Source organism: Gorilla gorilla, chromosome 8, assembly GCF_029281585.2.
Source record: "Gorilla gorilla gorilla isolate KB3781 chromosome 8, NHGRI_mGorGor1-v2.1_pri, whole genome shotgun sequence".
NCBI lineage: Eukaryota > Metazoa > Chordata > Mammalia > Primates > Hominidae > Gorilla > Gorilla gorilla.
Window position 1 is genome coordinate 101269864 of NC_073232.2, and position 27983 is coordinate 101297846.

Here is a 27983-nt window from a genome sequence, read left to right on the forward strand (position 1 = left end):
CAGCCCAGTGTCTGGTCCAGAATCAATGTTATTATTATTCAACTCTATTTTCTTTGTTCTCTCTTCCCATTTTAATGTTCATGGGAAAATGATTTAATTTTGTAAATAAAAAGACAAATGAATGTATATATGAATAAATGACGCTTACTCGAAAACCTAATTGACACTTTTAATGCTTCTAGAGAAGTTGCCCTTTGCAGTGTACATGAAGAAGAGAACAGGGCTCTCTGACTCTTGCCTCCATCACCCTCTTTGCTCTCGAGGGATGAGGAAAGCTTCCTCTATCAGCACACTCTGGATCTTCCACTCACAGTCAGACATTTGGCCTTCAGGTGTTTCCAAAAGGCCCACGCCTGTGTATAGTGTGTCTATGTGAAGGTACTTTGGACATAACTACATTTGATTTATGGTTGAGCACTTTCTTTAATTCCTAGATGCCGAAAAGAACAAACCATTGCAAAAAGGACTAAATTAATTAATCTTTAAAAGCATGAAAATTCTCCACCAGAGCCAGGAATATGAGATTCACTCAAAATCAAAACAGAGCAAAACAAGAACTGCTGGTGAAAGCTTATAAATTAGCAAAACCAAGATTAGCTTTAAAGACTATCTTATTCCACTTTCTTTTGTTTTGGATTTGTGGTTTATAGAAGGGAAATGAAACTTCTGAAAGTTTTGTTTCTTTAGTGGAGTGAAAGCAGCAGACTGCTCAAAAAATCCTGCCAGTCACAGCAAGCAACCCTTCTCCTCTCTTTCTCTTGTCCCCACCAGAAGATACTTTGAATTTAAATTTTAGAAATAAGGAAAGTTTTTTCTTCCAATAGTCTCTCTCTAGGAGGATACATTCTAAGATGTTGTCAGCTCCATGGAGAAATTCTAAAAGAATATTTTCCTATTGATATTGATATCTTTTTCTCTGTGCAAATTGCAATCTTACCAAATGTAGAATCCTCAATTAAGCAAACCTACTGATATGAAATTTTTGTAGAAAGATAGAGCTTGGAGCATTACTGCTGATAAATTCTAACAACATTATGTATTTTTCTTTTAAGTGATAAATTGTGTGTGTAGTAGTAGTAGTGAGCCGATAGATAAATAAAAGGCCAGATGTTGTGATTCTGATATATCTTGCTGCATTTAAAATTTTTTATGTCACTTTCTCATTATTTCTTCTGTTTTTTTTCTCTGATCAGTGGTATCTGTAATGTTTAATGACCAAACATCAAAATCTTAGAATTTAGCTCTTCTTCTCATTAGCTCTTTTATTAAGTGTCTGGGAGATAAGGCCGCATGTAATGCAACACAGATAAATAATTTTTAAAATATTTATCATATAGCTGTTTTCAGTGGCTCTTGTGCTTCAGTGTGTGGAGAGGCATTCAGAAATGTACCAAATCTGCAATGTTACACTCCTGTTTACTATAGTGAAAACAAAAACATTTTTAATTTAGATGTTTAGAGTGAGTTAATGAAAACCTTTCAAGAATGGGCTGTTTAAGGCTACTCCCAGCATTTCAAGCCCCTTTAGCTGTATTGCACTGAGAGGGATAACCATGCAGCCCCTGATGAAAATGAAAGGAGGGTTTTTATTCTCTGAGCTGCTGCTCATGCACTGCTTGTCCTAGGAGGGCAACCGAGTTGACATGAGCAACAGATGATTAATTCCCTGCAGTGGCAAAGGGCTACTCTTCTCATCTACAGAACTGTCATCCTCTAATTAGTTAATAAACCCTAATAGGCAAGGACATTTTTTTCCTTTTCTGTAGAGACAGAGTCTTGCTCTGTTGCCCAGGCTAGAGTGCAACAGCTGATGGTGTGATCAGCTCACTGCAGCTTCGAACTCCTGGGCTCGAATGATCCTACCACCTCAGCCTCCTGAGTAGCTGGGACTACAGTTGCATGCCACCACACACTGTTAATTAAACCTTTTTTTTTTTTTCAGTAGAAACAGGGTTTTGCTATGTTGCTCAGGCTGGTCTCAAACTCCTGGCCTCGAGTGATCCAGTGTTGAGATTACAGGTGTGAGTCACTGTGCCCTGCAGTATTTTTTTCTTCTTTTTTTTGAGATAGGATCTCACTCTGTCACCTAGGCTGGAGTAGGATCTTGGCCCACTGCAGCCTCCATATCCCAGGCTCAAGTGATCCTCCCACCTCAATCTTTCAAGTAGCTGGGATTGAGGTGTGTGCCACCATGCCTGGCTACTTTCATTTATTTTTTGTAGAGACAGGATCTTACTATGTTACCCAGCCTGGTCTCAAACTCCTGGGCCAAGCAATCCTCCCACCTTGGCCTCCCAAAGTGTTGGGATTACATGTGTGAGCAACCATGCCTGGCAAGGGATTTTTTTTAAAAGAAACATTTTAGGATTTTTTTTCTTTTTTTTAAAATTTTATTATTATTATACTTTAAGTTTTAGGGTACATGTGCACAACGTGCAGGTTTGTTACATATGTATACATGTGCCATGTTGGTGTGCTGCACCCATTAACTCGTCATTTACATTAGGTATATCTCCTAATGCTATTCCTCCCCCTCCCCCCACCCCACAACAGTCCCAGGTGTGTGATGTTCCCCTTCCTGTGTCCATGTGTTCTCGTTGTTCAATTCCCACCTATGAGTGAGAACATGCGGTGTTTGGTTTTTTGTCCTTGCGATAGTTTGCTGAGGATGATGGTTTCCAGCTTCATCTATGTCCCTACAAAGGACATGAACTCATCATTTTTTATGGCTGCAAGGATTTTTTTTTCAATGGGTAATAACCCAGAATGAACATTAACAAGTAAAAGTACAGTTGAGCAATGTGAGCCAGTTATTTCCCCAGCAGTAGTGTGGTGTTCTGTATCAGAGAACACAGGGATTATGCATCCTGAGGGCCCAAGCTGCAGCAAACCTCCCATACCTTTTCCATGTCGTCCCAGTTGGTGATGATGCCATGTTCTATCGGGTACTTCAGGGTCAGGATTCCTCTTTTGCTCTGTGCTTCGTCACCCACGTAGCTGTCTTTTTGTCCCATTCCCACCATCACCCCCTAAAAAGGTTCAACACATTATGAGTCAGCATCTCCCAAAACGTGTGAATCAATTACAGCCAAGCCACGAAAGGTTAAATCATTGAGATGGAAAGTTCCTCTTCTGATTATCAGCAACAATAAACATATTGAGTCTCATTGCCACTATGCTCTTAAGCAAAATTCTGTAGTTGATTGGAAAAAGACCTGAATTGCCTCCAAATAACAGGAGATGTTGGGGGAAAGTCAACTTTACTTTGTATTTTTATCTCCTATGTTCCTTGATGAGCTTTTTTAGGGCAGAGATCATGTCGGTCTTGTCCATCACTATAGCAAATTGCATGGCACATATGTGGCACTCAATAATTATTTGTTGAAAGAATGTATACAATTTTACATATTTGTTAAATGGCATTTTGTGTCTTATAAATCCTTTAAACTGTACTTTTAAAGTCATCACCTACCCAAAAGAATATGAGCGTTATTTTCTATTATCAGCAAAAGCACTGCATCTACAAATAACCACTTGAGGCTTGATTTCTAATGGATAAGTTCATACCAATCAACTGTTAAGACATTTGCCTAAATTAGTCAGCTGCATTTTAAAAAAAATCATTAAGGTGAGGTTCTTAAAAAATTATTGTTACTAGATTTTAAATTGCACTGCAGTGGCTATTTTAGAACTACAAAACAGCCATGGCTACTATGGACCCATAAAATAGCGGCTTGTGCAGAATATCTCCACTGCATAAAGATCAATGAATTCAGACAGACTGCATTCATTGGGAGAGGTTTCTACTATTTATTCTCGTGAATATATCCCAAGCAGAGAGGCATAAACATCAATCAGATAGCCTCAATGCACAAACTACATTTCTGATGTGAAGGAGAATTTCTGAGATGAAATTACTGAGTTTTTACCATGTGATGCCACCAATACTTTGTTTACACATAATGTGTAAAATTACCATGCGGCTGTCCAAATATATTTTGTTGACAGCTAATATTATGTAAAATTGTATTTGGTATCAATGCTTGCTTTCATCTAACATCAGCCCTGTATGGTTAAGTGACCTGGACTTTTATTTTAGTTTCTTTCCAAACAGTAGCTTTGGTATACATCAGGATAATGTATAAGCATTTCTGATGGTGATGAAATGATTTGATGATGATGATGATGATGATAATGACTATATTTAGACAAAAAGGACATGAAAAAGGGGCAGACTTTGTATCTGATAGGCGCCCATCAGATAATCTGTCTACATTATATGTGAAATTGGCATTTACTCCTGGACCTTAATCATTAGAGGTCTATTTTTAACAAGGTTACATAACTTCTGGGCAGAAAGAGATAGACAATCTGGGGATAAACATGGACACAGAGGAACCTAATCTGTGTCCTGTTATGTTCCAATCATAATTTTCCTCACCTGATGTCTGGGACGTCCCACAATGGATGGGAAAACAGCCCTGGGAGCATCGTCCCCAGCAAAGCCGGCCTTACAGAGCCCAGAGCCATTGTCACACACCAAGGCAGTGCTGTCCTCTTCTTCACACATAGCTGGAGCTGCTTCACAGGATTCTATAGAAAACAGGGAGGAAGCAGCCTCAGCTGTAATTGGGCATTTGTGGCACTTACCTGACAACTCCCACCTCCAAGGCTGGGTTTGGGGGCCCTCCTCTGTTCTCCTAGTGCTATCCCCTGACCCTTATCTAATATAGCATGTATCTGGAAGTACTTTAGTTACACTATAAGCTTTCAGTAAGCTGAAACTCTGACTTCCAAAACTCTGACTTCTATGTTGATACGACCTTAGTGTAGTGACCGGCATATCATGTGTTCTCGTGAGCACTTTAAAGGTGGATAGAGCCAGTGAATGAATAAACAAACTGCAGAGCACAGATGGGAAATCCAGAGTCTGAGACCAGATCTTTGCAGAGACAAGTTGCCTACCTTATGTTAAAGAAGCATCTAGATTTTCCTGTCTGTATCAACCCAAATGCACATTTTTCTAGATATGCTATACCTTTTTGAATTTTTTTCAAAAAGCTAGATTTTTGAGGGAGAGGCAGCATGTAAAAATTTAGAAATGTTAAAATCGTCAAGTGTTTAATGGAAAAATCTTTTTGAATCATGAGGACTTTAACTTTACCCTCAGAGAAGCTTTGAAATAAAATTTTCTGAGAAGGTGCTTTAAATTTTAGGGGCTGCAATTATCCACCGTTAATAAAAGTCACTGTTAAGCTAACAGTCCAACAAGTGCGGGTGAGCCTGATGGATTATATATCATATGGTAGAATACTTTACTGCCATTAAAAAGGTAGAGTAAGAGGATAAGCAAAAGGTAGTTCTTATGTAAGAGTAATAGGTTAGAAAAAGTAACATTGTAAATCTCATTAAAAATGTATTTTTTATGCATTGAAAAAAGATTAATCATATTTACCAAGATGTTGACTGAGGTTATTATGAAGTGGTGGGTTTTATAGGTGTTTTTAATTATTTTCCCATGGTTCTGTCATATTTTTTAAATTTTCTATATTGAATGTGTATTTCTTTGGTAATAAAACAAAATTTTAAATAACCCATTTTATACTTGGATCTTATACTTGGATCCTTTCATAAAATTAGAAAGGCTGGAGCAGCCTATCAACTTACAAATTTGAGAAATTGAAGGCATATTAGAGGACATTTTCATCCAATGCTCTCATTTTCACAAATGAGAAAATCAGGAAGTGATTGCTCAAGGGCACACAGGGCATTAGAGGCAGAGCTCCAGCCAGACATCAGGTACTGTTTAGCCACCCCTTGGCTTCCAGTTCAAGACCTCTTCCACTTTTCTAATCACAATTAGGTCGAAATGTTCCGTTAAGAGAAGGACACCCAGAGTTATCTGCCTGGCATTGAGATCTCAATTAGGATTTCAAATTGAGAAAATTTCTTCTTCTAAATGGGTGAACTGATTGCACGTCCAAATCCATATAAAAAAGGCAGTTCTTTTAAGGAAACGTCTGAGAAGTAGGGAAATAAAATAGCTATTACAGAGTTGGAGTTCTGCCAAAACATTCCCACAAAATCAAACCTGCATCTTGCCAAAGGCCTAAAACTTCCTTAGCAGTGCTTCATGTAAAATAACTCTTTGCAAAGAACATAAAACTGCAATTGAGATGACATATTTTAAAGTCAAGGCATGTAATATTATCTTCAACTGACAAGGAAACCAAGGCTTAAGGAGTTGAAGTGACTTGTCCAAGAGCCTTGAACTGATACATTTAGGACAACGAAGATTTCAGATCACAGTGATTATGAGCTTAGACTCTGAAGTCAGACTGCCTGGATTTGAGTCCAGGCTCCAACAGTTAAAAGCTGTGTGATTTCAGTTATTTAACATCTCTAAACCACAATTTCCTTCCTATAAAACAGTAATGATATCAGGACATACCTCATGGAGTTCTTATAGAGATTGGATTTTTTAAAGTGTTTAAAATAATTTATAGTGGCAGAGACACTCTAAGTTCTCAATAAATACTAATTTCATCATCATTATTATTACTATCACTGTGTGATTATTTTCATTATCCAGATCTCTTTGTTTCTAACCTTTGCTTTCTTTCCACACTGCTCCAGGCTTAGAATAAAAATAATCAACGTGTGGATTCCACTTGCAAGAATGGACATGGGACTCATGAATGGCTTGCCCTTTCCTTTCCCGCCCTTCTTTTCCCTTTCCAGATGCTGAATTATTTTGGCATTCCTGTGATTTGGCTTCCCTCATAGCAGATTAAGAAGCTTTAGAAAAGAGGCAAGAACTATAAAGGAGACAAAAGGGAAGAAGCCTAAGAGCCTGGGGTATCTGTCAGAAGCAGCCAGCCCCAGGGGATAAGCAGGCACTCTATGGATGTGCTAAGTGCATTTTCCAAACCAAAAGTAAGGGCTGAAAAGAGGATAAAACATTTCAAATTAGGATGGTCTCTGAAAATGGGAAGGTATGGTTACCATGAATGCCGGGATATTTTTAATAACTGTTTTGTTGGGCAGTGATGGCTTGGGAGGAGGGGTTGACTATACTCAGAAAAAGTAGACTGGCCCTCAGCATCAGCAAGAATGCAGAAAAATGTTTTTTACTTGGCCAAAAAAAAAAAGAAAAAGAAAAAGAAAATCTAGGAAGAATGTTATAATGTCCAAAAGGAGCACTGTCATTGAAGAAGTCACTGTGTCCCCGGAAAGAGTCAGCTCAGTGGCTTACAGCTCCTCTCTAACCTGAATGAGCAGTTCGGTTTGGAGCAAAGCATTTCCTAATTAGGTAAAACACGCTTGAGTGTCTGCTTTTGGAACTGCACCCGGGTCAGGGGGTTTGCTCCAACTGACTAGAGTGCGTCTTGTGCCAAAAATGAGTTGATGGGAGGGGAAAGAACAGTACAGTTCCCAGCTCATTGGTCTTGAAACACAAACCATATTTAGTCATGAAACACAAAATGCTAGGAAAATCTCAGCATGAAAACTGCAGTCTGGGCTGAAGCTGCCAAGCCTTGATTTGCAGTGAAACTCAGCCTGGGGTGGCAGGGCTGGCTGCACAGTCACACTTGCCTCACCAGGCTGAAGGGAGTTTTAAGCTGAGAGAGATGCAAACCAGATATCCGGCCGGGAGGCACACACAGCTGTCAGATGCAGGCTCTGCTCCCTCCCTCTTTCTTTCCAGAGAAAAATTCAGCAGGTCACCTGCTGTGCTCTGCTGCAAATGACCAATGATGTAGATCCAAACTTGTAAGGTCACACATACACATTTCCAACAAAAAGAGATATACATTTCCAACAAAAGACACTACCAGTTAGAGCCAGGGAAACCCAGAAGGGAATACACAAATTCAGGCACAATCAAAGACTAGGCAACTATTCTTCTGTTCACTTCCAAAATCCACTTCCAGACACCTTAGCTGCACCAAAAATACAGCCCAGTGAAAGAAAACCCCTACAACAAATCAGAACCAGAAAGAAATCTGAGTTTCCAGTGCCTAAATACAAATAAATGTATAACTTACTGCACACAGCTAACCTGCATACCTGTATTGTGCTGCAAGATCTGGGCTGTTTGTTTAGGATGAACATTTTACAGATGACATGCATTAATAAAATTTTCATCTTCTTCTCTACCCCTTCCATCATACCAAACTACATATTAGCCCTGTCTTTAACATTAGATCATTAAAGCCAAAAGCTACAATCATTTTAGTAATACAGTCTTCATTCAGAAATATCAGTGCATGAACCCAGCCAAATCCCTGCAGATGATGTCTTATTATACCGGGTAATTAAAAGAGCCACTGGAATCTATAAGTCACATCCTTGGGCTGGCGCCACTTACCCTGACAGTGCTTGGCTGGGCTGCTCCACACTGGGTGGTGTTCAGGGAAGCTGAAAGCTGAAGGGTTATATAGCCCCTTGGCCTGCTCTCCTCCCACTTGCTTCCCAAACAAGGAACAAAGACAGACTTGAGCCTGTCGTTCAGTCTAACACAACCATATAGGGACCTCAGCACAAAACTCTCTAATCTGGGTGGCCGGAGGCCTGGGTCTCCTCCACTGCATTCCACTGGTCTGCTCATGAAACGGGAGGCGGTTCAGCTGCCTGTGGGAGATAAACACGCCAAGCCTTCAGAACAACTGCAGAAATGCCCAGAGACACTGAGCTAGGGTAATGGGCAGATGCAGGCATGGTTTGCACATTCCACAGAGGATGCCAGCTTGCTATCATGCTGGAATTTCAGGCCATTTCCTAATAAACTGAGAATAGAAAGGGGCAGAAAGGGCTGCCTCTGCCTAGCACGGACTTTTAAAACACAGGAAGGGGAATATCGCACTCTGGGGACTGTGGTGGGGTGGGGGGAGGGGGGAGGGATAGCATCGGGAGATATACCTAATGCTAGATGACGAGTTAGTGGGTGCAGCGCACCAGCATGGCACATGTATACATATGTAACTAACCTGCACAATGTGCACATGTACCCTAAAACTTAAAGTATAAAAAAAACAAAAACGAAAACTCTTCTACCACGGTAGCATGCAAGGAAGAAAGATATTCCTTCAGTCGTCTATAAATACATAGAGGGAGTGATGATTTTATGGTAGGCACACTGTTTATAAATCAAGTTCTTGAGGGATGTGAGTGGAAATAGGAATTGAAGTATGGAGACAAGGTTGACAGGCCTATGTCTTACAAAGAGGAATTTGGATGTTAGCATTACTATAACTACATTCATTTTTTTGGTGCATTAGCTTTGTCTACTAATTTGTCACCGAGCAATTTAGCAGCATAAGTAGGGACCATCCTTTGACCAGAGAGTCTACCCAGCAGCCTGTCAAAGAAGCAGTTTGGAAAAGAAAGGAGGTTGTTCAAAGGAAGCCTCTGTAGCCCTCCTCTCTGCCCACTAACCTCCTTGACAGGAAGTAGAGAGACCAGGTGATATGGTTTGGTTCTACGTCCCCACCCAAATCTCGTCTCGAATTCTAATCTCCATAATCCCATGTCCGGAGAAAGGCTAGGTGGGAGGTGACTGGATCATGGGGGCGTTTTCTCCCATGCTGTTCTCCAGAAAGTGAGTGAGTTCTCATGAGATCTGATGGTTTTATAAGGCAGTTTTCCCTGCTCTTGCTTGCTCTCTCTCCTTGCTGCCATGTAAGACATGCCTCTTTCCCTTTTGCCATGAGTTTAAGTTTCTTGAGGCCTCCCCAGCCATGCAGAACTGTGAGTAAATTAAACCTCTTTTCTTTATAAATTACCCAGTCTTGGGTATGTCTTTATAGCAATGTGAAAATGGACTAAGATACCAGGTGACCCTCTCATTTCTCAAAGATATAAGCCCTCATCTCAAGCATCAATGAATAGCTTCAATGATTTTATATTTGTCTACTAGGTTCTCACTAAACTCATAAAGAAATATTTTTGTGGGTACTGTGAGTATTTCTGGACTGTGGACATGTGAGAAAAATCCCAAAATAAGTGGCTTTATTTTACAGCCATGACCAGCTGTTCACTCATGTTACTATGTCAGATCTGTTTGATTAATGGTGCCCACACATATACATACATACATATCTTTGAAGAATTGCATTATTGATTAGAAAATTTTAAATAGCTTAAGACTAAATCATAACAGGATTTCTCTATACTGCTTGGGATTTGTCTATCTTTTACCAACCAGAAAACACAGCCATTAGAATGTTAAAATATAAAATCTACACAGTACAACATAAAGTTGGGCATATGGGGTTAATTCATTAATTTTCATCACAGGAATCATGTGAAGCAAAATTTCCGTATTTTCTTGAGTAGGAGGGCAATTTGAGTAGAGGAAGGATTCCCCTTCTTCCTGCTTTTGACTCACACAGTGTCTGTGTAGTCCTTGCGATCTTTATGAAGTGACTGTTCATCTAAACACCAAAGAGAAGAGTTTTTGCATTCACTTTTATGATTCTTACATCATTTCTACCATTAGTGTATATCCAAACCTCTGATAATAATCAGACTATGATGAAATAAAGAGACATACTGGAAGAGGACTCAAGGTTTAGTTTTTCTTGCAAGATTTTTTTTCAAATAATCTATGACACTAACCAGGAAAGACTTATAATTGAAAATAAATTTCTAAACAAGTGATTAAATGATCTTATTGCCTGGGTTTGAGATTTATAGTTTCACATCCCATCCAAGTCTCTTCAGTGAGAGAAACCAGCACTGCATGGGTATGAGTGTGTGTGCAAAGATATCTCCAGCCAAGCGGCCAGATACTTCCTGGGGCCAGCAGCCATGTATCCAAGGGGTTATGGAACAATTAGAAAAACAGTAGCGTCACACACACACACACACAAAAAAAAAAAGAAAAGAAGAAGAAGGAAAGAAAGAAAAACAGTAGTGTCGGATAACTTGGTTGCAGTTCAGGGACACTATAAAATAAATTCCAAGCTAAAGAACATATCCAACAATCATTTCCAGACACGTTGTTCTGCAAACATCATGCACCATCTTAGTAAGATTATTTAGTTATGATTTATTGTAAATTCCTTGAGCACTGGGGCAGCACTGTGTAGATTTAGATTAGGCCATGTAACTACTGGCAAATAGCCGTATAATATTGATGTCTGGTAAGGAAAATGATTTTCTGCTGGTGCCGAAAAATTGGGCTGTAGAAATTGTTTTTTTCTAGACTGATCATATGCATTGGCTATTTTGTTTGGTTCATAAAATTCATTTTTCTGAGAAGACACAGTGAGAGCAAGGAAACCTTTCCATTTCCCACCTTTGGAATTCCCCAGGAGAGTCATAAACAGTTCTTCTAAGATAGCCCATGAAGACAAAGGCATGGAGTCTACGCTGGCACAATGGCCATCCCGCCACATCTGCAGGGATTTGCCAGGCTCTGCTCTGTTCCTCATTTGAGCATAATTAATATTCTTTATGGGAAATTTGATTGGACACTTTCTATGAAGGTCTAAAGGCTGGTATTTCACGGATTTATTTTCATAATGTTTTCATTTATTTCAAAATGTGAGAAGATCAGAGAGAAGATACATGGTATATTAAATGTGAGAAAAACCATGCAACATGAGGATGTGATGAAGGAATGCAGTGACAATTGGCCCTCAGACCTTGACTTTGTGTAAAGGCAAACATTTTGGATCAATACACGGGGGTTATGATTCAGAGTTGAAATTCCAAAGCTATCATTTACTACCACTGTATCCCCTCTGTGCCTTAGCTTTCTTATAAGAAAAATAAGGTTAATATTCATGCCTTATCACAAGGTGGCAATGAGATATGAGGTGTTAATAGGTTAGAAGCACCTAGAACACTGCCTGGCTCATGGTGAGCACGATGTAATTATTAGCTATTATTATTGTCAGATGCTCCATAATGAGGAAGTTAGTTCTAGAGGTGAGACAGACACTTTTTCAGACAAAAGTGCAGAGGTAAACTCTTACCCAGAAGACTCTGACACCCTGTGTTGGTTTCCTATTGCTGCTCTAACAAATTATGACAAACTTACTGGCCTCAAACAACACAAATGTATTCTGTTACAATTCTTGAGGTCACAAGTCCAAAACAGGTTTTCAGTGGGCTAAAATCAAGGCATTCCTTCTGGAAGCTCTTGTGGGGGTCTATGTCTTTGTATTTTCTAGTCTCTAGAGTCCACTTGACTCATGGCTGCTTCCTCTTTCTTCAAAGCCTGCAGCAGAGCATCTTCAAACTCTCTTTCTGACACTAATCCTCTTGTCTCCCTCTTAGAAGGACCTTCGTGAATATACTGGGCTCTAATGGATAATCGAGGATAGTTCAACGTAATCTTCCCATTTTAAGATTATTGATTTAATCATATCTGCAAAGTCACCATTTTGTGTGTAAGGTAACATATCCACAGGTTTAGGGGATTAGTAGGTGAACATCTTGCGGGAAGGATTCATTATCCCGCCTATTACATACCCCCATCTCACCACCCAATGTGTTTCCCATTACATGTCAAGGCTTTTATACCAGTTTCTCAGTTTCCAAAAAGTATTTCTACCAATGGTGTTGGCATCAGATGTACTTACTACACTTAAATAAACACTACCTTAGACTGTTTGTGCTGCTGTAACTAAATAGCTGAGACTGGATAGTTTATTTAAAAACGAGATTTATTTCTCACATTTCTGGAAGCCAGGAAGTCCAGGATCAAGGTGCCAGCATCTGGTGAGGGCCTTCTTGATGTGCCATCCCATGGTGGAAGAAAAGGTGAACCTGCTCCCACAAGTCCTATTTATAGTGGCATTAATCCATTCATGGAGGTGGAGCCCTTATCAATTAAACACCTCCCATTAGGCCTCGTCTCTCAACACTGTTGCCCTAGGGTTTAAGTTTCCAACACATGAATTTTGGGAGACATATTAAGATCACAGCAGACACTTAAGACACGGTACACAAGTCTTATCTTAGGAAAGGGATCAGAAAACTGTAAAGCTACATGCCCATGATCTGTAATGGCCAACTAGGAAAGTGGAATAAACTTGTATCACTCCTTTATGCTTTTCAGAATATCTAGATAATGTAATGTATTTATAAGATTCACGAGGCACCTTCAAGAACTTTATTGCATTTTATTTTTCTTTATGAAAGAACAAAATACATGTCAGATTGCAGAATAGCACCTGTTAGATTTAGGAGACAGAACAACTTTTAGCATTCTCTTTGTCACCAAAGGTAACTTGAGAAATTAGGTTTAACTATGAAGAACAGAGAGCTTTAAAAGATGTTTTAAATTCCTGGAAAAGAAGGAAAATACCTATTACTCCTTTGTCAATTGCACTTACATTTTTTCCTGCCTCTCCTGCCTTATCTACCTCAACTCAGAACTAATATGTGCCAACATTGCCCCGGTGATATGGAACAATGGACTTTCCCATTAACAAGTCAGACAAGCTCTTAACTGAGGACCTTTGCTCATGCTGCTCCTCTGCCTGAAACAGTATTTCCCCCTTTTACTCCTCTAACTCCTTTCCTAATGCCATCTCTTCTTTTAGCACACTTTACATATCCTCCTAAACTCAGCTTAAGTATCCCCTTCCCCTAGGAAGCCCTCTCTACCCACTTCTTTTTTTTAGAGCTGGAGTCTTGCTCTGTCACCCAGGCTGGAGTGCAGTGGTGCGACCTCGGCTCACTGCAACAACCGCCTACCGGGTTCAAGTGATTCTCCTGCCTCAGCCTCCCAAGTAGCTGGAATTACAGGCGCCTGCCACTGTGCCTGGCTAATTTTTGTATTTTTAGTAGAGACGGGGCTTTACCATCTTGGCCAGGCTGATCTCAAACTCCTGACCTCGTGATCTGCCTGCCTCAACCTCCCAAAGTGCTGGGATTACAGACGTGACTCCCTAGCCTCTTCTACCCAACTCATTTTGGTTAAGGGTGCCTCCTCTGTTTATCCATACTACTTTGTGTTTGCCTCTCTCATAGCACTCACTATATTGTTCTATAATAATATGTCCAACTATAATATGTTTGAAGGCAGACTAAATTGATTCCGTCTTTGCATTCCTAGAACCTGGAACATTCAGTAAATGTTGATTGAACTGAACTGAATAAAGCACAGAAAATGCTTAGCAAATGGTCAAGGATATTCTGAAGTGAGGGCAAATAAAAATAAGTCAACTAATAGTTATCAGACAATGCTATGAGCTATTTGCTCTTCATACATAAACTCATTTAATCCTCACAGCAGCCATAAGGAATACTATTTTTCCCATTTACAGATGAGGAAATGGAGGATCAGATAAGCCAAATAACTTGCATGGCCCCAGAACTGGTAAGTGGTAGAGCAGGGATTCAAACCCAGACCCATCTGACACCAGAAATTGAGTTCAAGCACATGCACAGAGGTGTGGGTAGTGGCCTGTATGTCAGGCTCCACCCAGGTAGTAGGGAGCATGAGGTTAAATCATCAAGCAAAAGCAGATGACCTCACTATTCAACATCCCTGCCTCATGAAAGCCTGGGCACACAGGACAATACTGGCACCAGCTAGCTCAAGTGAATCCAGTATTAGCTCTTTTCTCTCAAGCTGACTAGACCCAACTGCCCCAGCTTCCTACTGATTGAAGCTCTCCTTCACAAAAGACTTCGGATCTACAGGATGACCAAGGTTCCTGGTGTACCCGAGGGGTTTCCTCGGTCCTCGGGGGGAAGGGAGGATATGAGACTTTCAGTGCCTTAAAAGTCCCAGGAAATCTAGGATGAGTTGGTTATTTGAATCATCACCAATGATTAGAGCAGCCTGTCCTGTATATTACTCATAGGGACTCTTCCTTTTAGAAGCCTTTGGAGAAGACCACAAACAGCCATTTATACCAATGGTATTGACCAGCGTTGTCCAACAGAACTTATTGCAATGACGGAAATATTCAACATCGGTGCTGTTTAATACAGTAACTACTAGCCACATGTGACTATTGATCATTGAAATGTCCATAGGCATTTTTAAATTTTATTTAATCTTAATTACATTTTAATTTGAATAGCCACATGTGGCTACTGACTTCCATATTGGACAGCACAGGAGTAATAAGTTTTAAATTTGGCTGCAACTGAATTGCCTAAGGGGCTTAAAAAATCCCAATGCACAGGCTACACTCTAGATCAATTAAATCAGAGCATCTGAGATGGGACACAGATGTCTAATGTGTATCCAAGAATAAGAACCTTCAGAATAGACCAGGGATCCCAAAATATGGCCTACGAATTGACTGCATCAGAATCAACAGAGGAGTGTATTAATAATATGCAAAGCTGACTCTCTTTCCCCTTAAAAACACCTCCTAAATTACAATCCCTGGAGAAGACCTTAGAGTCAATTTTCCAAAATAAACTTTTCATATTAGAATAGAAAAGTTGTGAAGATAATACAGAGAGTTCTCATGTACCCTACACCTAGTTTCCCCTAATATTAACATCTCACATTACTGTGGTACATTTTCCATAATTAATGAACTGATATTTATACATTTTTAAGGAATCTTCAGAATTCATTCTGATTTCCTCAGCTTTTACTTAATGTTCCTTTTTTGTTCAAGGATACCATGCTGCATTTAAGTCAAGTCTCTTTAGCCATGTCCTCTTAGCTGTGACAGTTTCTCAGACTTTTCTTATTTTTAATGACCTTGACAGTTTTGAGGAATATTGATCAGATGTTTTGTAAACTGTCTCTCAGTTTGGATTTGTCTGATGTTTTTCTCATGATTAGACTGAAATCACATGTTTTTGGGAAAAAGACCCTAGAGGTAAGTTGCTATTCTCATCCCTTGATATCAAGACAAGATGCTACCAGGATGACTTATCACTATAGATGTTCATCTTAATCACTTGACTAATGTTTGCCAGGTTTCTCTACTGTAAAATTATTTTTCTGTCAGTATCTTCCATACTATACTCTTTGGATAGAAGTTACTAAGTACAGCACACACTTAAAGAATGGGGAGTTACACTTCACCCCCTTGAGGACAGAGTATTTATATAAATTATCCAGAATAAAAATCTATTTTTGATACAATCCTCAATAATTCTTATTCATAACAAAATTTGGGAATCACTCAGACAAACAGCTGAAGGAGGCAGAACCACATGACATCCAGTTTGACCCTGATTCTCTGAGTGTGGATGACATGGTGAACTGGCAGATTTGCTAGACTTCTGTGAAGACTAGCTGATAGTCACTTATTTAGTCTAGAAACCAGATCACTGCTCCTCTAAACGCAAAACAGTGAATAAACATAGAATTGTTGATATTACCACCGAGTGTTTTGGAGTTGGAATCCAGCATACTGGAGGAGAAAAAAGCCATACCAAGAAGGATACATATAGTGCTTTGGACCAAAATCATAGCGACCAAGAGGCATTCCCTAAAGAAGACAAAATATCAGTGGTATCAGGTAGAGAAATAGGGAACTGGTGGCCCAAAGGTTCCTGGAATATATGGCCATGTGAAGAGGACCACCATGACCCATAGGCATGTACAGGACACTTTAGAGCTACAATACCATTATTGACAACAATGACAAACATTCACTAAGTCGTTAGCAGAGTTAGTTTACGGTGTAAAGGGTGATTCAGAAACTCATTTGTCACTAGTGGATTCCTTGAACTAGTAACAAAGCTATCTTACCAAGGGGAAATTGTTTTACTATTGCTGCTTATAAGCCACAGAAAGTCTCTGTTCTCTTGGATCCCTGCTTGGCTTTGGTAAAGCTACAGTTAGATACTCAACCTCTTAGTTTCTCAGAACATTAATTAGTGCATTGTTCAATTTTAATAATCAAGGAGTGTGTGTGTTGAGAATTGTGGGAGGTTTAGAAGCCTGATCACACCCAGGAGCAGCTCTGAGTAACTGAGAATGCTTAGTCAGAAGTGAGGACTATGGGGAGACACTTAATGCACTGAAGTGATGTGAGGTAGAAAAGCGAGCGTCTTTCATGTTCCCTGTGAAAATATAAGTAGCACTCATGGGTTATGTCTACAAAGAAATAGATTTCCTTCACCTTCACCTAGAAACATAAGTTAAAGTTTCTAACAACCTAGCAACACAGAGGACAGATTGCCTTATAGGATAGTGAGTGTTTTGTCCATTGAATTAAGTAAGTGGATGCAAGATGACCTCAGGGCTATTATAGAAAAGGTTTGTGTACTATGTAGAAAATGTGAAGAGACTTTTAAGTATCCTTTAATTCTTTCACTTTCCATCCTCTTGATATAGTATAAGTGACACCTTGCCAACTGTCTGGGATGTCACTGCTCATCTCTGTTTCTTCATCAGTGTCAGCTGTTACACATATGCAATGTGCACTTAGAAGAGTGTGATGCTTTTCTTAATCTGGCTAATTTATACACATCAGAGGAAGACATAACTTAGCCAAGAATAGCCACAGAGTAAGAGAGAGACCCTCAGTGTAGAGATCCACAGTCCTGATTTTGCCATCAAGATGCTACTATGAAAGAGGACAAGATCTTTACATCTCTGAATCTCAATAATCTTTCCTAAAATGAAGACTTTGTGCTAATTCACCTCTCAGTTTTCTTCTAGTTCTGACATTCTATGCAGTCTTCCCTTTGTCCTTATTCTGTAATGGTGTTTGCTACGTTTCAATGAAAAGGTACTAGGCTTTATTATTCAGTGAAAATCACAAACCTTAGTGTTTACTGATGGTGCCTTAGAAAATATAAATGACAGGATTATAATGGCTGCATTGATTTGCCTTTCTACTTCTTAACTTCTTCTCTGTGTGCACACCCTTTATATGATATTTTTGCCATGCATCAGTAATCTATATTCCAAAATCTAAGACAAGTTTTGCAAATTCAGATGCCTATTGGGGCACGGATGACTGAAAAGGCCAAGTGGTACTTCTGATAAACAGAGGACCTAGGTCTCCTGCAAGGGATTGGCCACCACTCAGCCCCATCTGTTGTTGTAATGCTAGTTCAGAGTTTCCAGATCTTCCACTTTTTATGAGAAGGTAGAAATTGTAACCTTTTTGCAAAAATCCCTTCATTTAAAATGATGGCAATTAACTAACATTTTTAAAAAAGGACAACAGGCTAAATCAATGTTTGCTGTGGGTCTTCAGTTTGTAAATTCTGATCTACAAACAATAACCAATCCAATCACAGCTCCAGTGCTTCCTGACAACCCAACCTACAGTATTTCAATAGGTAATTAAATAATAAGAAAACAAAAGTATGAAATGTCATCAAGGATTAGTGGTTTAAAAAAAGAGAGGAGATAGTCTCAGTTAGGATATTTCAGACAGGCATCTGCCTGCCTTACTTTGTTATCAGCTTCTTAGATGTGGTTCTGTAAGTTTTGCTTAGGAAGGAAGTAGTAACAAAAGCTCTTGGCTAATTGTCTTTGGTGACAAATACCACAGATGGTGTTATATCCCAAGTGTATGAACGTAAGAGTGTCACACACTATTTCAGTGTCTAAAATAAAAAGAAATGACCATTTTATCAGCACGTGATTACCATGATGTGGAATAAACTTCGTAAGTGTATTACTCTGTTCTCATGCTGCTAATAAAGACATAACCTGAGACTGGGTAACTTATAAAGGAAAGAGGTTTAATGGATTCACAGTTCCACATGGCTGAGGAGGCCTCACAATCATGGTGGAAGGTGAAGGAAGAGCAAAGGGACTTCTTAAATGGCAGCAGGCAAGAGAGTGAGTGCAGGGGAATGCCCCTTTATATATATATATATATATATATATATATATATATATATATATATATTTTTTTTTTTTTTTTTTTTTTTTGCAAAAAGTCACATGGATGAAGCTGGAACACCCCTTTATAAAACCATCAGATCTCATGAGACTTATTCACTGTCATGAGAACAGCACAGGAAAGACCCACCCCCATGATTCAATTACCTCCCACCAGGTCACTTCCATGACATGGGGATTATGGGAGCTACGATTCAAGATGAGACTTGGGTGGGGACACAGCCAAACCATATCAGTAAGAAAATCGGAAAATTTCCAGGATGCCAATTTTCTGGGAAGCTTTTGAGCAGCATAGGTTTGGAGCAAATGCCTACTAATGTCTTAGTGTAAATTTATCTCCAGAGATTCTCAGAGGGGAATGGAACTTACATTTATTTAATGCCTACCATGTCCCCAAGTATAGTACTTATTACATAGATAATAAGATGAATAAAGTAGTTTATTTCTTACTCTTCAGGAGTAAGGGATTAAACAGTAAGTCTGACTTACTAGGAAAGGGATGACTAGAATCTCATGAGAATTTTAAATTTTTTACACTCACCTTATTTTATTTAGTCAAGACATTTTTGTCCCTCTCCTAGAGGTCACTCTGGGAAGTTCAGCAGTTTCAGCAATGCTTACCAATGCTCAGATCTCTGGACCTATTTAAACCAATAGCAAATACTTTTGGATCACTGTAGTGTTGGCACATCTCTGTCCCTGGAGGGTGAATTTGATTTTTGTCCGCAGCCAAGTGCCATTCTCATTGGAGGCTAGTGAAGAAGGTGAGTTGACAAGCTTGGGCATTACCATTTTGGGTCAAAAAAGAAGTAGGTTCTGGAGTAATCAAACTAATATCCGTGTTTGGCTTGTAAAGAACCAGGATGGGATGTACAGTCTTCGTTTAGCTATACATTCTGGCAGGTTTTCTTAAACTTTTCTTTTTTTCTGCATGTCCACACTTTATTACAATGCTACAGTTTCTAATCATCTTTTAGCTAGACTAAAAGGCTCTTTCCTACTTTGGCGTCTAATTTTGTATTCCTATTTTTTCCTAGCAGGCCCTATCTAAGTTTAGTTCTATATTAGTTTACTTTACTTTGGTTTAGTTTCATATGTTTTTATATTTTTTTATTTTATTCTATAATTTGTGTATTTTGTTATATATTTTAGTTTACTTTAGTTTCATATATTTACTTTAGTTTAATATATTTTAGTTTAGTTTCATATATTTTGCATTGTTTGGGAGGAAAAAAGAATTCTCTCTCTATTCTTCCGAATTCTTATCTGGAACCCCTGCAAAAAAAGGCAGATTAAAAAGAAAAAAGCGAACAGAAGTTTATTAACAAATAGCCTTCACGTGTATATGGGAGATACCCAGGGAATGAGCAATTCTCAAAGAAGTGGCTTAGAACTCTGGTTTATGTGGCATCATCAACGAAGAACAACACATTGGTGGGGAAGTAACAAGACAAGGGGAAAGGATCTTGAGTTTCTAGGGGAGGCAAATTGTGGGAAAACAAATACATGGGAAACTAATGATAGATAAAAGGTTATATAGTAAAGTCTGTTATGTAGATTTCCCTGTGCCATCTTCAGGCAAGCAAGGGCCTAAGGTCATCTCTGGTGATCAACCTTTGTCCTTCTTGGTAGAGAGGGAAGGAGGGACACCTTTATAAGCGTATGTCCTGCTTTTAAGGAAATAGGGGTAGGGCAGAGAGATTTTTTGTATCTACTTCTCGATTGCTTTCAACCCAAAATAATCCTTATGCCAGAGAGGCATATTTTGGGGTGGCATATTCAGCTACCCTTCAGCAAAAAGTATCTACATATCTTGTACCAACTGGTCTCTTTCCCTGTCTGCAGCTGTACAAATTAAGCTATTATGAAAGCATGGTCATTCAAAGGAGGCACCCTTTTTGCTGCTCCTTTGCAACTTTCTTTTGCCCGCCTGTTTTTCCTTTGCCCTCCTGTTTGCTGCTCCTTTGCAACTTTCACTCCAAGCTTTACAAACATTTTTAGTGTCTTAAGTTTCCTCCTTCCCCACAACACACAAATTCATATAGTCCAGCCCTTGTGTATTCTATTTCCAGAGCCGGGGATAGCTTCCCTTTTCTTCTTCTGCCAAATCATGTTTCTGCCTTATTTTAAAAGTCTACTCAAAATTCATCTACAGCAAACCTTCTTAGATGCATTTTTTCTACAGGGAGAATGCTCCAATCGCTCCAGTGATTTCATCAGCACACTTACTTGATGTAAGCTCTTATATTTTCTCACATTTGCAGTATATTCACCATTAGGTTGTAAACTTTTGGAGGCAGCCAGTGTGTTCATTTTTCCCTTAGGGCACCCTGCCCTTCTACATATAGTAGAAACTCAGGAATTTGGTTAAGCAACTTTCTATTTTCCCCAAACCTTAAAAGAGCTGTCTGCAATGACCATCTCAGATGTTGTTATTTTCAGAAAGTTTCCCTAATTTATTTTAAGGAAAGAACAGATAAGATGCGTAAGATAAGGGACATTCTCTGGCTGTAGGCTTTCTTTAGCACATTTCAGGATTATTATAACATAAAAGCCTTGCCCTATTTTCCTTAAGCAGCACGCGGCTGCCTAGTGTACTTGCTTTAGGAGGTCAAACACATTAGGTATACCAACATATGGACCACCAAAAGCCAATGCACAGAACAGAGGTCCTCAGGCAAGCAGGTTGAACCATAGTTGCAAGGTCAAGCCATTAAGCAAAGCATCCAAGGGTGACCATCATGCTTTCCCCTGCGTTTCTGCAAAGCACAGATTTTCCCAGGGATTGCTGAGCAAAGAGCCCCTTACTAAAGAAACAGCAGACTCCATGGAAGAGTGTCAATTTTATGATCCACTGCTGGTTTGGGCTGATTTGCTTTTAACTAATTATTGATCACCGTAATGACTAACTTTTGAGAGAGCCCTGCCAAAAATAAATATTCCTTAAATGAGGTACACCAATGTTTTTTTCCACTCCAGTCCTTGAAAATGGTGAGTTAGAGCAGAGTTTCCTAAAGCATGGCCTGAATTTATGGAACCATAGTCAACAGAATCACTTGGGCAATTTGTTAAAATGTTAATACATTTTAACAGTTGGTGCAAAAGTAATCACGGTTTTTGCCATTGAAAGTAAGGGTCCTAATACATTCCTGGGGCTCACCTGAGCCAGGCTTTCTGGCATGGGGCCTAGAAATCTGCACTTAAACAAGAGCCACACAGAAGCACTTGGACAGAGGGTAAGAAGGGAATGTGATATTGAAGTCTCAAAAGTACAGAAGAATAGTGAGGAATGATCTTCATCAATATTATCATAGCTTTTTCTTGTTAGATTATAGGATCCCAGGCTTATGTCCTCAGAGAATAGAATGGAGAGCAGATTTATAGACAGGGAAGGGGTTTGGACAGGACTGTGGGCCTGCATTCTATTTTAGGCCCTGCCTCTGATTGTCTGTGTGGCTTTGAAGAGTTCACTAAGCCCTTTGGCCCTCATTTTGTAATCTATAAGTGTGTGGGCCTATTATTTTAATATTCTGTCTACCTCTAACAATTTCTGATTGAAATGTTGAATTTGAAAATATAAACAGTCAGTATAAACTCTTCTGTTTATCTGTGGCGTCTGTGAGGTAATAAGCAGAAGAGGTTGATAGTTTCACAAAAGGAAAGCATGACTTAGACAGAGTGCCTAAAATTCTGTCCCGGGAACCATGACCTCCTCATCTACTGGCTGTCTGTGTTTGGGCAATCACCTGCATATCAGTTTCCTCATCTGCAAAATGACAATGGCACTTGCCAGACACCACTTTTCAGGGCTCCTGAGCAGGTCAAAGATGTAACCTGCTCAAATGTTTTGAAAACTATTAAGTGCCAATCAGATTATCAGTTGTCACTCAAATTTGGATTAATTAGGTCAGATATTAGGTGTCAGGTGGTGTTTAAATCCTTGTTGTCCAGAGTGACATGGGAAGCAGTGGAAGCTTAGGATACCATTAGGAGATCCTGAGGCTTGAGTGAGAAGATCCCATAAAGAGCAACACGGCTCAAACAGCGCCAAGAGGGCAGGCTGTGTGCCAAGATCAGCCTGGGAGTTTATACAACACTTATTTTAGCGTCAGACATACTTTAGCCCCTAGAAAAGAAAGTGAACAGGAAGAGACCCTCGAGATATCTTTGGATGCATCAAGAATTTTAAAAGCTGCAACTTGGAATTCAAAGCATTCACTTCCTTTTCCAACAAAATTGAGACCCTATAGGGTAATTTTATACTGAAGAGCTCCCAGTTCTTTAAACCTGATTGGAATTTGAGATAGTTGGAACAGGACAAGACTCTTATTACCTATGATAAAAGGCATCATCAGGTAGGGGCAAGAGTATGGACTCTGGAGGTAGGTTGGATTCATATCCCAGTTTTCAACAATTTATTCTGAGTCCCTTGGCAAATCATCTAGCATCTCACCTCAGTTTTTTCATCTATAAAATGTGAAGGATGTAACACCTGCTTCATCAGGTGGCGATGAGGACAGATGCGAGAATACAGTGGAATACTGAATTCTGGTGACTTTCAATATTCTATTCCTCAGCACTAACCCATGCTTACATGCATTTTATGACAATCCACGTTACCTAAGCCCAAATTATTACATGCAACACAGCTTGGCAACCTTCAAACACTAACCAAATCAGGTATCAGAGCCCTTGTTCCTTGAACTTTCAAAGACAGAAGATGAACATATAAAATAGAATATTTTGTTTCATGATTTTGTTACTGTAAGCCATGTCTGGTAAAGACCAATACAAGGAAAATGGGCTGAATCTGTGAATTACATCAGCAGGTTCAGAATAAATGATGGCTCACACACCTGAACTCATTTCAATCATCCCTAAATTTAAAACAGGAAAATGGTTGGCAAAGTTGTTCCCTTTCTTCCTCTGGAAAAACTACTTGAAATAAATATGAATTTGAATTTTACATGAATGATATCTCAAGAGTTTGTTAGTATGATTATCATACTTCAAGTTTATGGCTTATCCAGAAATCAAACAACTATAGTAACCAGATAAAAGTCCTTTTTTTTTCTGTAACATATAACAGTAATTAGAGTTTTCTACTTGTGACCTTAAGGTGTGTTGTCATGGTCTTGACATTTCTGCAGAAGTAAACTATTCAATTCAGTAGTTTCTGTGTTTGCAGTTATTTGTATTTAACTTGTATTTTGCATATTTAATTTGTATTTAAATCGCTAAAAACTGGTAACTCAGAAATGTTATGTATAGACATCCTCATTTATCCAGAATATTTGACTAACCAGACACCTAATTATGTTTTGAGTGGTCCTATCTATGCATTTAATGAATGTTCTTATTTTGTAGCCAGGATATGTAATACAGGTGATTCCTTTCAGCGATGGGAGCTGGACAAATCTATATGCAGGGTTTTTGATCATCTTGGGTTTAAAACTCATAATGGAGCAATTAAAACCATGTTTGTTTTCCTGAATCCATGACAACAATAACTTTATCCCAAAACCAGCTGTGAATGTTGGTAACACGGGCACTCTGCTGACCTGAAAGAATGCAGGCACAGTGCATTTTGCACACATATTTGTCGGTAGAGTACTTTTTTGGTAGAGAGGAAGAGAAAATTCTGGCTTCTTTAGAGAAGTGGATGTAGGCAATCCCTCCTCCAAAAGGAGTCAAAATACCACTCCAGAGAACCTTGACTTTATAAGGGAAGGCAGCTTCTGAATCACTGAAAGCCTTTTCCTCCTTAATTCTCACTGGCTAGCCTGGAATGAGGCTCTGCTAAAAATGTTACAGGCAGCTGTTGATATAGGCATTTCTGTCCTCTTTTCTAGTACCATAATGTGTGCATGTTAAAGAGATTCTGCAGGTCCCTTATACCTTACTCATCCCTTTTAAAGCCTTCTTCTTGGAAAGTAGATGTGGAGGATCTAGAATTGGAAAAGTTTCTGTCTTTCAGAACTTTGTGTAGGTTTGGTATTCATAAAACATTACATTATTTGATGTCTCCCCCCACCCCCTACCCCGCAATACTACACAGAGATGAAAAATGTGTTTAGGTAGAAGATCCTCCTAAATATGAAGGAAGGGTTTGGAAAGCTGTTATCTGGGTTGTATTACAACTTTGTGTTTTTTTCTCTCTCTCTTATTAAATAATACTCAAGACAAACACTTTTGTAAGTAGGATCTTCCTTATTGAGGCAAGAAGTATAATCTTAAGCAGTGAGAATGGGGGAAATTGGAACACATTGTTATTTCCATAGGATCAGCATAGATTTCCGTAATGTCCAAATTACCTTGCCATTTCTTTCATTTCCCAAAAAAAGCTCTTTAGTGTCAATTTTCCATCAAAAAAAAAAATCTTTGGAAGAAGTGAGTATTTCCACATTCTGCTATGCCTTAGGGCATCAGCTGTGCCCAAACTCATGCTTGTAAGGCTGAATGGTCACTCTGCTTTTGATGTCTCTATTTGAAAAAGCCTACAAATCCAAAGAAAGCATGCCCCCATTGGCATAGTCTCTGTTGTGCAAAGGAGACTTTCAGAGCTTTAGGCTCCATCTGTCATGATCATTTTTCAAATAGACTATTTTTTAGATCAGTTTTATGTTTGCAGCATCAAGATCACTTTTTTTTTTTTTTTTTTTTTGGCTGGTTTACTCCTACTCAAATTGTTTCTGGCTCTCTGGGATGACCAGTTTCTCAAGGAAAGAAACCTCCTCTGACCACCATATCATCCTCCCAACTATATCTTTTCATATACGTTAATAGCACTCTATCTTTCCTTCATAGTACTTACTGTAGTTTGTAGTAATACATTTGATACAATTATTTCATTCGTATACATCTTCCTCACCAGCCTAGGGAAGGGACACTGATTGTTCACCATCGTATCCCAGTATCTAGTACAGTGCCTAAGGGATAGGAGGGGCTCAGTAAATATCTCTTGCAAGGATGTTGTTAAATTGTAAACTCTGCCAAGGCCTTTATGTTGAATGAATGAATGAACGAATGAATGAATGCCTCTAACTCTTCACAAAATAAACACTTTTTGGAAAAAATTGCTCATGGCAGACGTCAGATGTAACCCCACTGATAACTGGAAAGAAAAATGAATTTAGATGGGTTTTAGAGATAGAACAATGTTTCTAATATTCAAGCAGTCCATAAATCCCTTATACTTAATGTTAAAATTCAGGATATGATACCTAAAGAAAGGTTTTACTGTACCTGGATCAAGGCACCTACCAACTTTTTCTCTACTCATAGGCAAAGTCACTACCCTGTTTAAGGAGGTCTTTGGACGTTTCCATCTCAAGAAACATCTCTTCAATCTCTCCCTTGTATTCCACCTTCCAGAACCATCCAGAAATTCCAGTAAAGTCTTATTGACCTGATTGTCTGTCCTCTTCACTGAGTTCCTTTTGAATGCAGCAAATCGCTGTGCCCTTTTCTGACTTCCATTTCACTTTTATCCAGCTTCATAGGAGCTTAGGCCCCTGCTTGTTGAGGAGGGCATTCAGTTAGTGCTGAGACTACCTGAATAGGTCTGGCTCTAGCTACTCACAACTCAGAGGGGTAGTGAATGCTAGGAGGTAGAAAGAAGGACATTCAACCAGAATACTAAAATTGCATTTAGATAGTCCAGAAATTAGACAGTTTGCACAGCATTAGAATTCCCCATTTATCCTTACAATAGTTTGCTGAGAATGATGGTTGGGAATTGAACAATGAGAACACTTGGACACAGGAAGGGGAACATCACACACCGGGGCCTGTTGTGGGGTGGGGAGAGGGGGGAGGGATAGCATTAGGAGATATACCTAATGTAAATGACAAGTTAATGGGTACAGCACACCAACATGGCACGTGTATACATATGTAACAAACCTGCACGTTGTGCACATGTACCCTAGAACTTAAAGTATAATGAAAAAGTGTGTGTGTGTGTGTGTGTCTGTGTGTGTGTGTGTATATATATATATATATATATATATATATATATATAAAGAATTCCCCATTTAATATTTATACATCCAAAAACTGACAGAAAGAATGTCTGAACTCATGTCTGACATTCGGATTCCTCCGCCCAAAGGCAATAAATAAAATAATACTAAGATGTAAAGGCAAACCTTGTCTTCTGTCATGATCTACAGATGGCACAAATAATAGACATTTTCCCGAATAATGGCATCTGATTTTCAAGCAATGCTTGGCCAATTGTAGATTTGGGCAGAAAAGGTTTGTACCGAGCATTTGAGCTGGAAAAGGCAGATATTTTTCTTGACCTCACTTTTCCTAAAGTTCACAACTTCTGCTACTTAAATGAGTATCTCATCTCTAAGTGTGTGAAGTAACAAATGATGTATCTGTTTTCCATCATCAAAGAGTTAACTTGATAAAATAAGTACAGCTAAGGACAAACACAAACACAAAATGAGAAAACTTCATGCAGTATGTTTTGTGTTTTGTAAAGGGTGCCAATGGCATGGAGCCATCTGATTCTGTTGCAGTCTTTGGCAACGTGGCCCATTTAAATTCAAGTTAGGATCTGAGTGTTTGGGTAAACAGAATAAGCTAAGAATGAGTGGCAGGCATATTTCCTCAAATCTCATCTGATACAGGTTTAGATCCAGATTTTGTCATTTGACTAACTCCTTCCTTTTTTAGATGATTTGGATTTGCCTTTTTTTCTTATAATAAAAGTCATAATGCCAACCACTTTAAGAGTTCTTTTGCTGCTCTTTTTTGTTGCTATCTTTTTGTAGCTAATAGGACATTTGTAAAAGTAAAACTATAATACAGACAGGAGTCATAGCATGTAATGGCTTTAGCAATTTGTGCAATATCCCTCTTTTTGTCCTTCCTGCATATTTTCTCCCTAGAAAGCAGCCAAGAATTGGTGTTCAGAGGGTGATGCTCTGATGGTGAGCAGATCTACCGTTTGTCTAACAGTTTATTTAAGCCAAATTTATAGTTTCTGAAGCGCTAGAAGGCTGCTGTCCAAGGGGACTACTTTTTTTTTTTTTTTTTTAGATGGAGTCTTGCTCTGTCGCCAGGCTGGAGTGCAGAGGCGTGATCTCAGCTCACTGCAACTTCTGCCTCCCCAGTTCAAGCTATTCTCCTGCTTCAGCCTCCTAATGAGCTGGGACTACAGGCT

At 39.1% G+C, this 27983-nt stretch overlaps 1 protein-coding gene across 15 annotated transcripts in view; it reads right to left on the minus strand.

Annotated features, from left to right (window-relative positions):
* ACTA2 (actin alpha 2, smooth muscle) overlaps nucleotides 1–27983 on the minus strand; it is a 56641-nt gene that overhangs the window by 9273 nt on the left and 19385 nt on the right. For 14 of the 15 annotated variants that reach the window (XM_063710299.1, XM_063710305.1, XM_063710302.1 and 11 more), the window contains 2 exons: nucleotides 4442–4593; nucleotides 2901–3029 (listed from right to left, as the gene is read on the minus strand). In XM_063710299.1, the coding sequence (XP_063566369.1) occupies nucleotides 2901–3029; nucleotides 4442–4570 (258 nt within the window). In that variant the 5' untranslated portion in view covers nucleotides 4571–4593. Of the gene's footprint in view, nucleotides 1–2900; nucleotides 3030–4441; nucleotides 4594–8371; nucleotides 8606–27983 lie in introns of those variants that run through there. The other variant, XM_004049748.4, reaches the window with a different exon arrangement.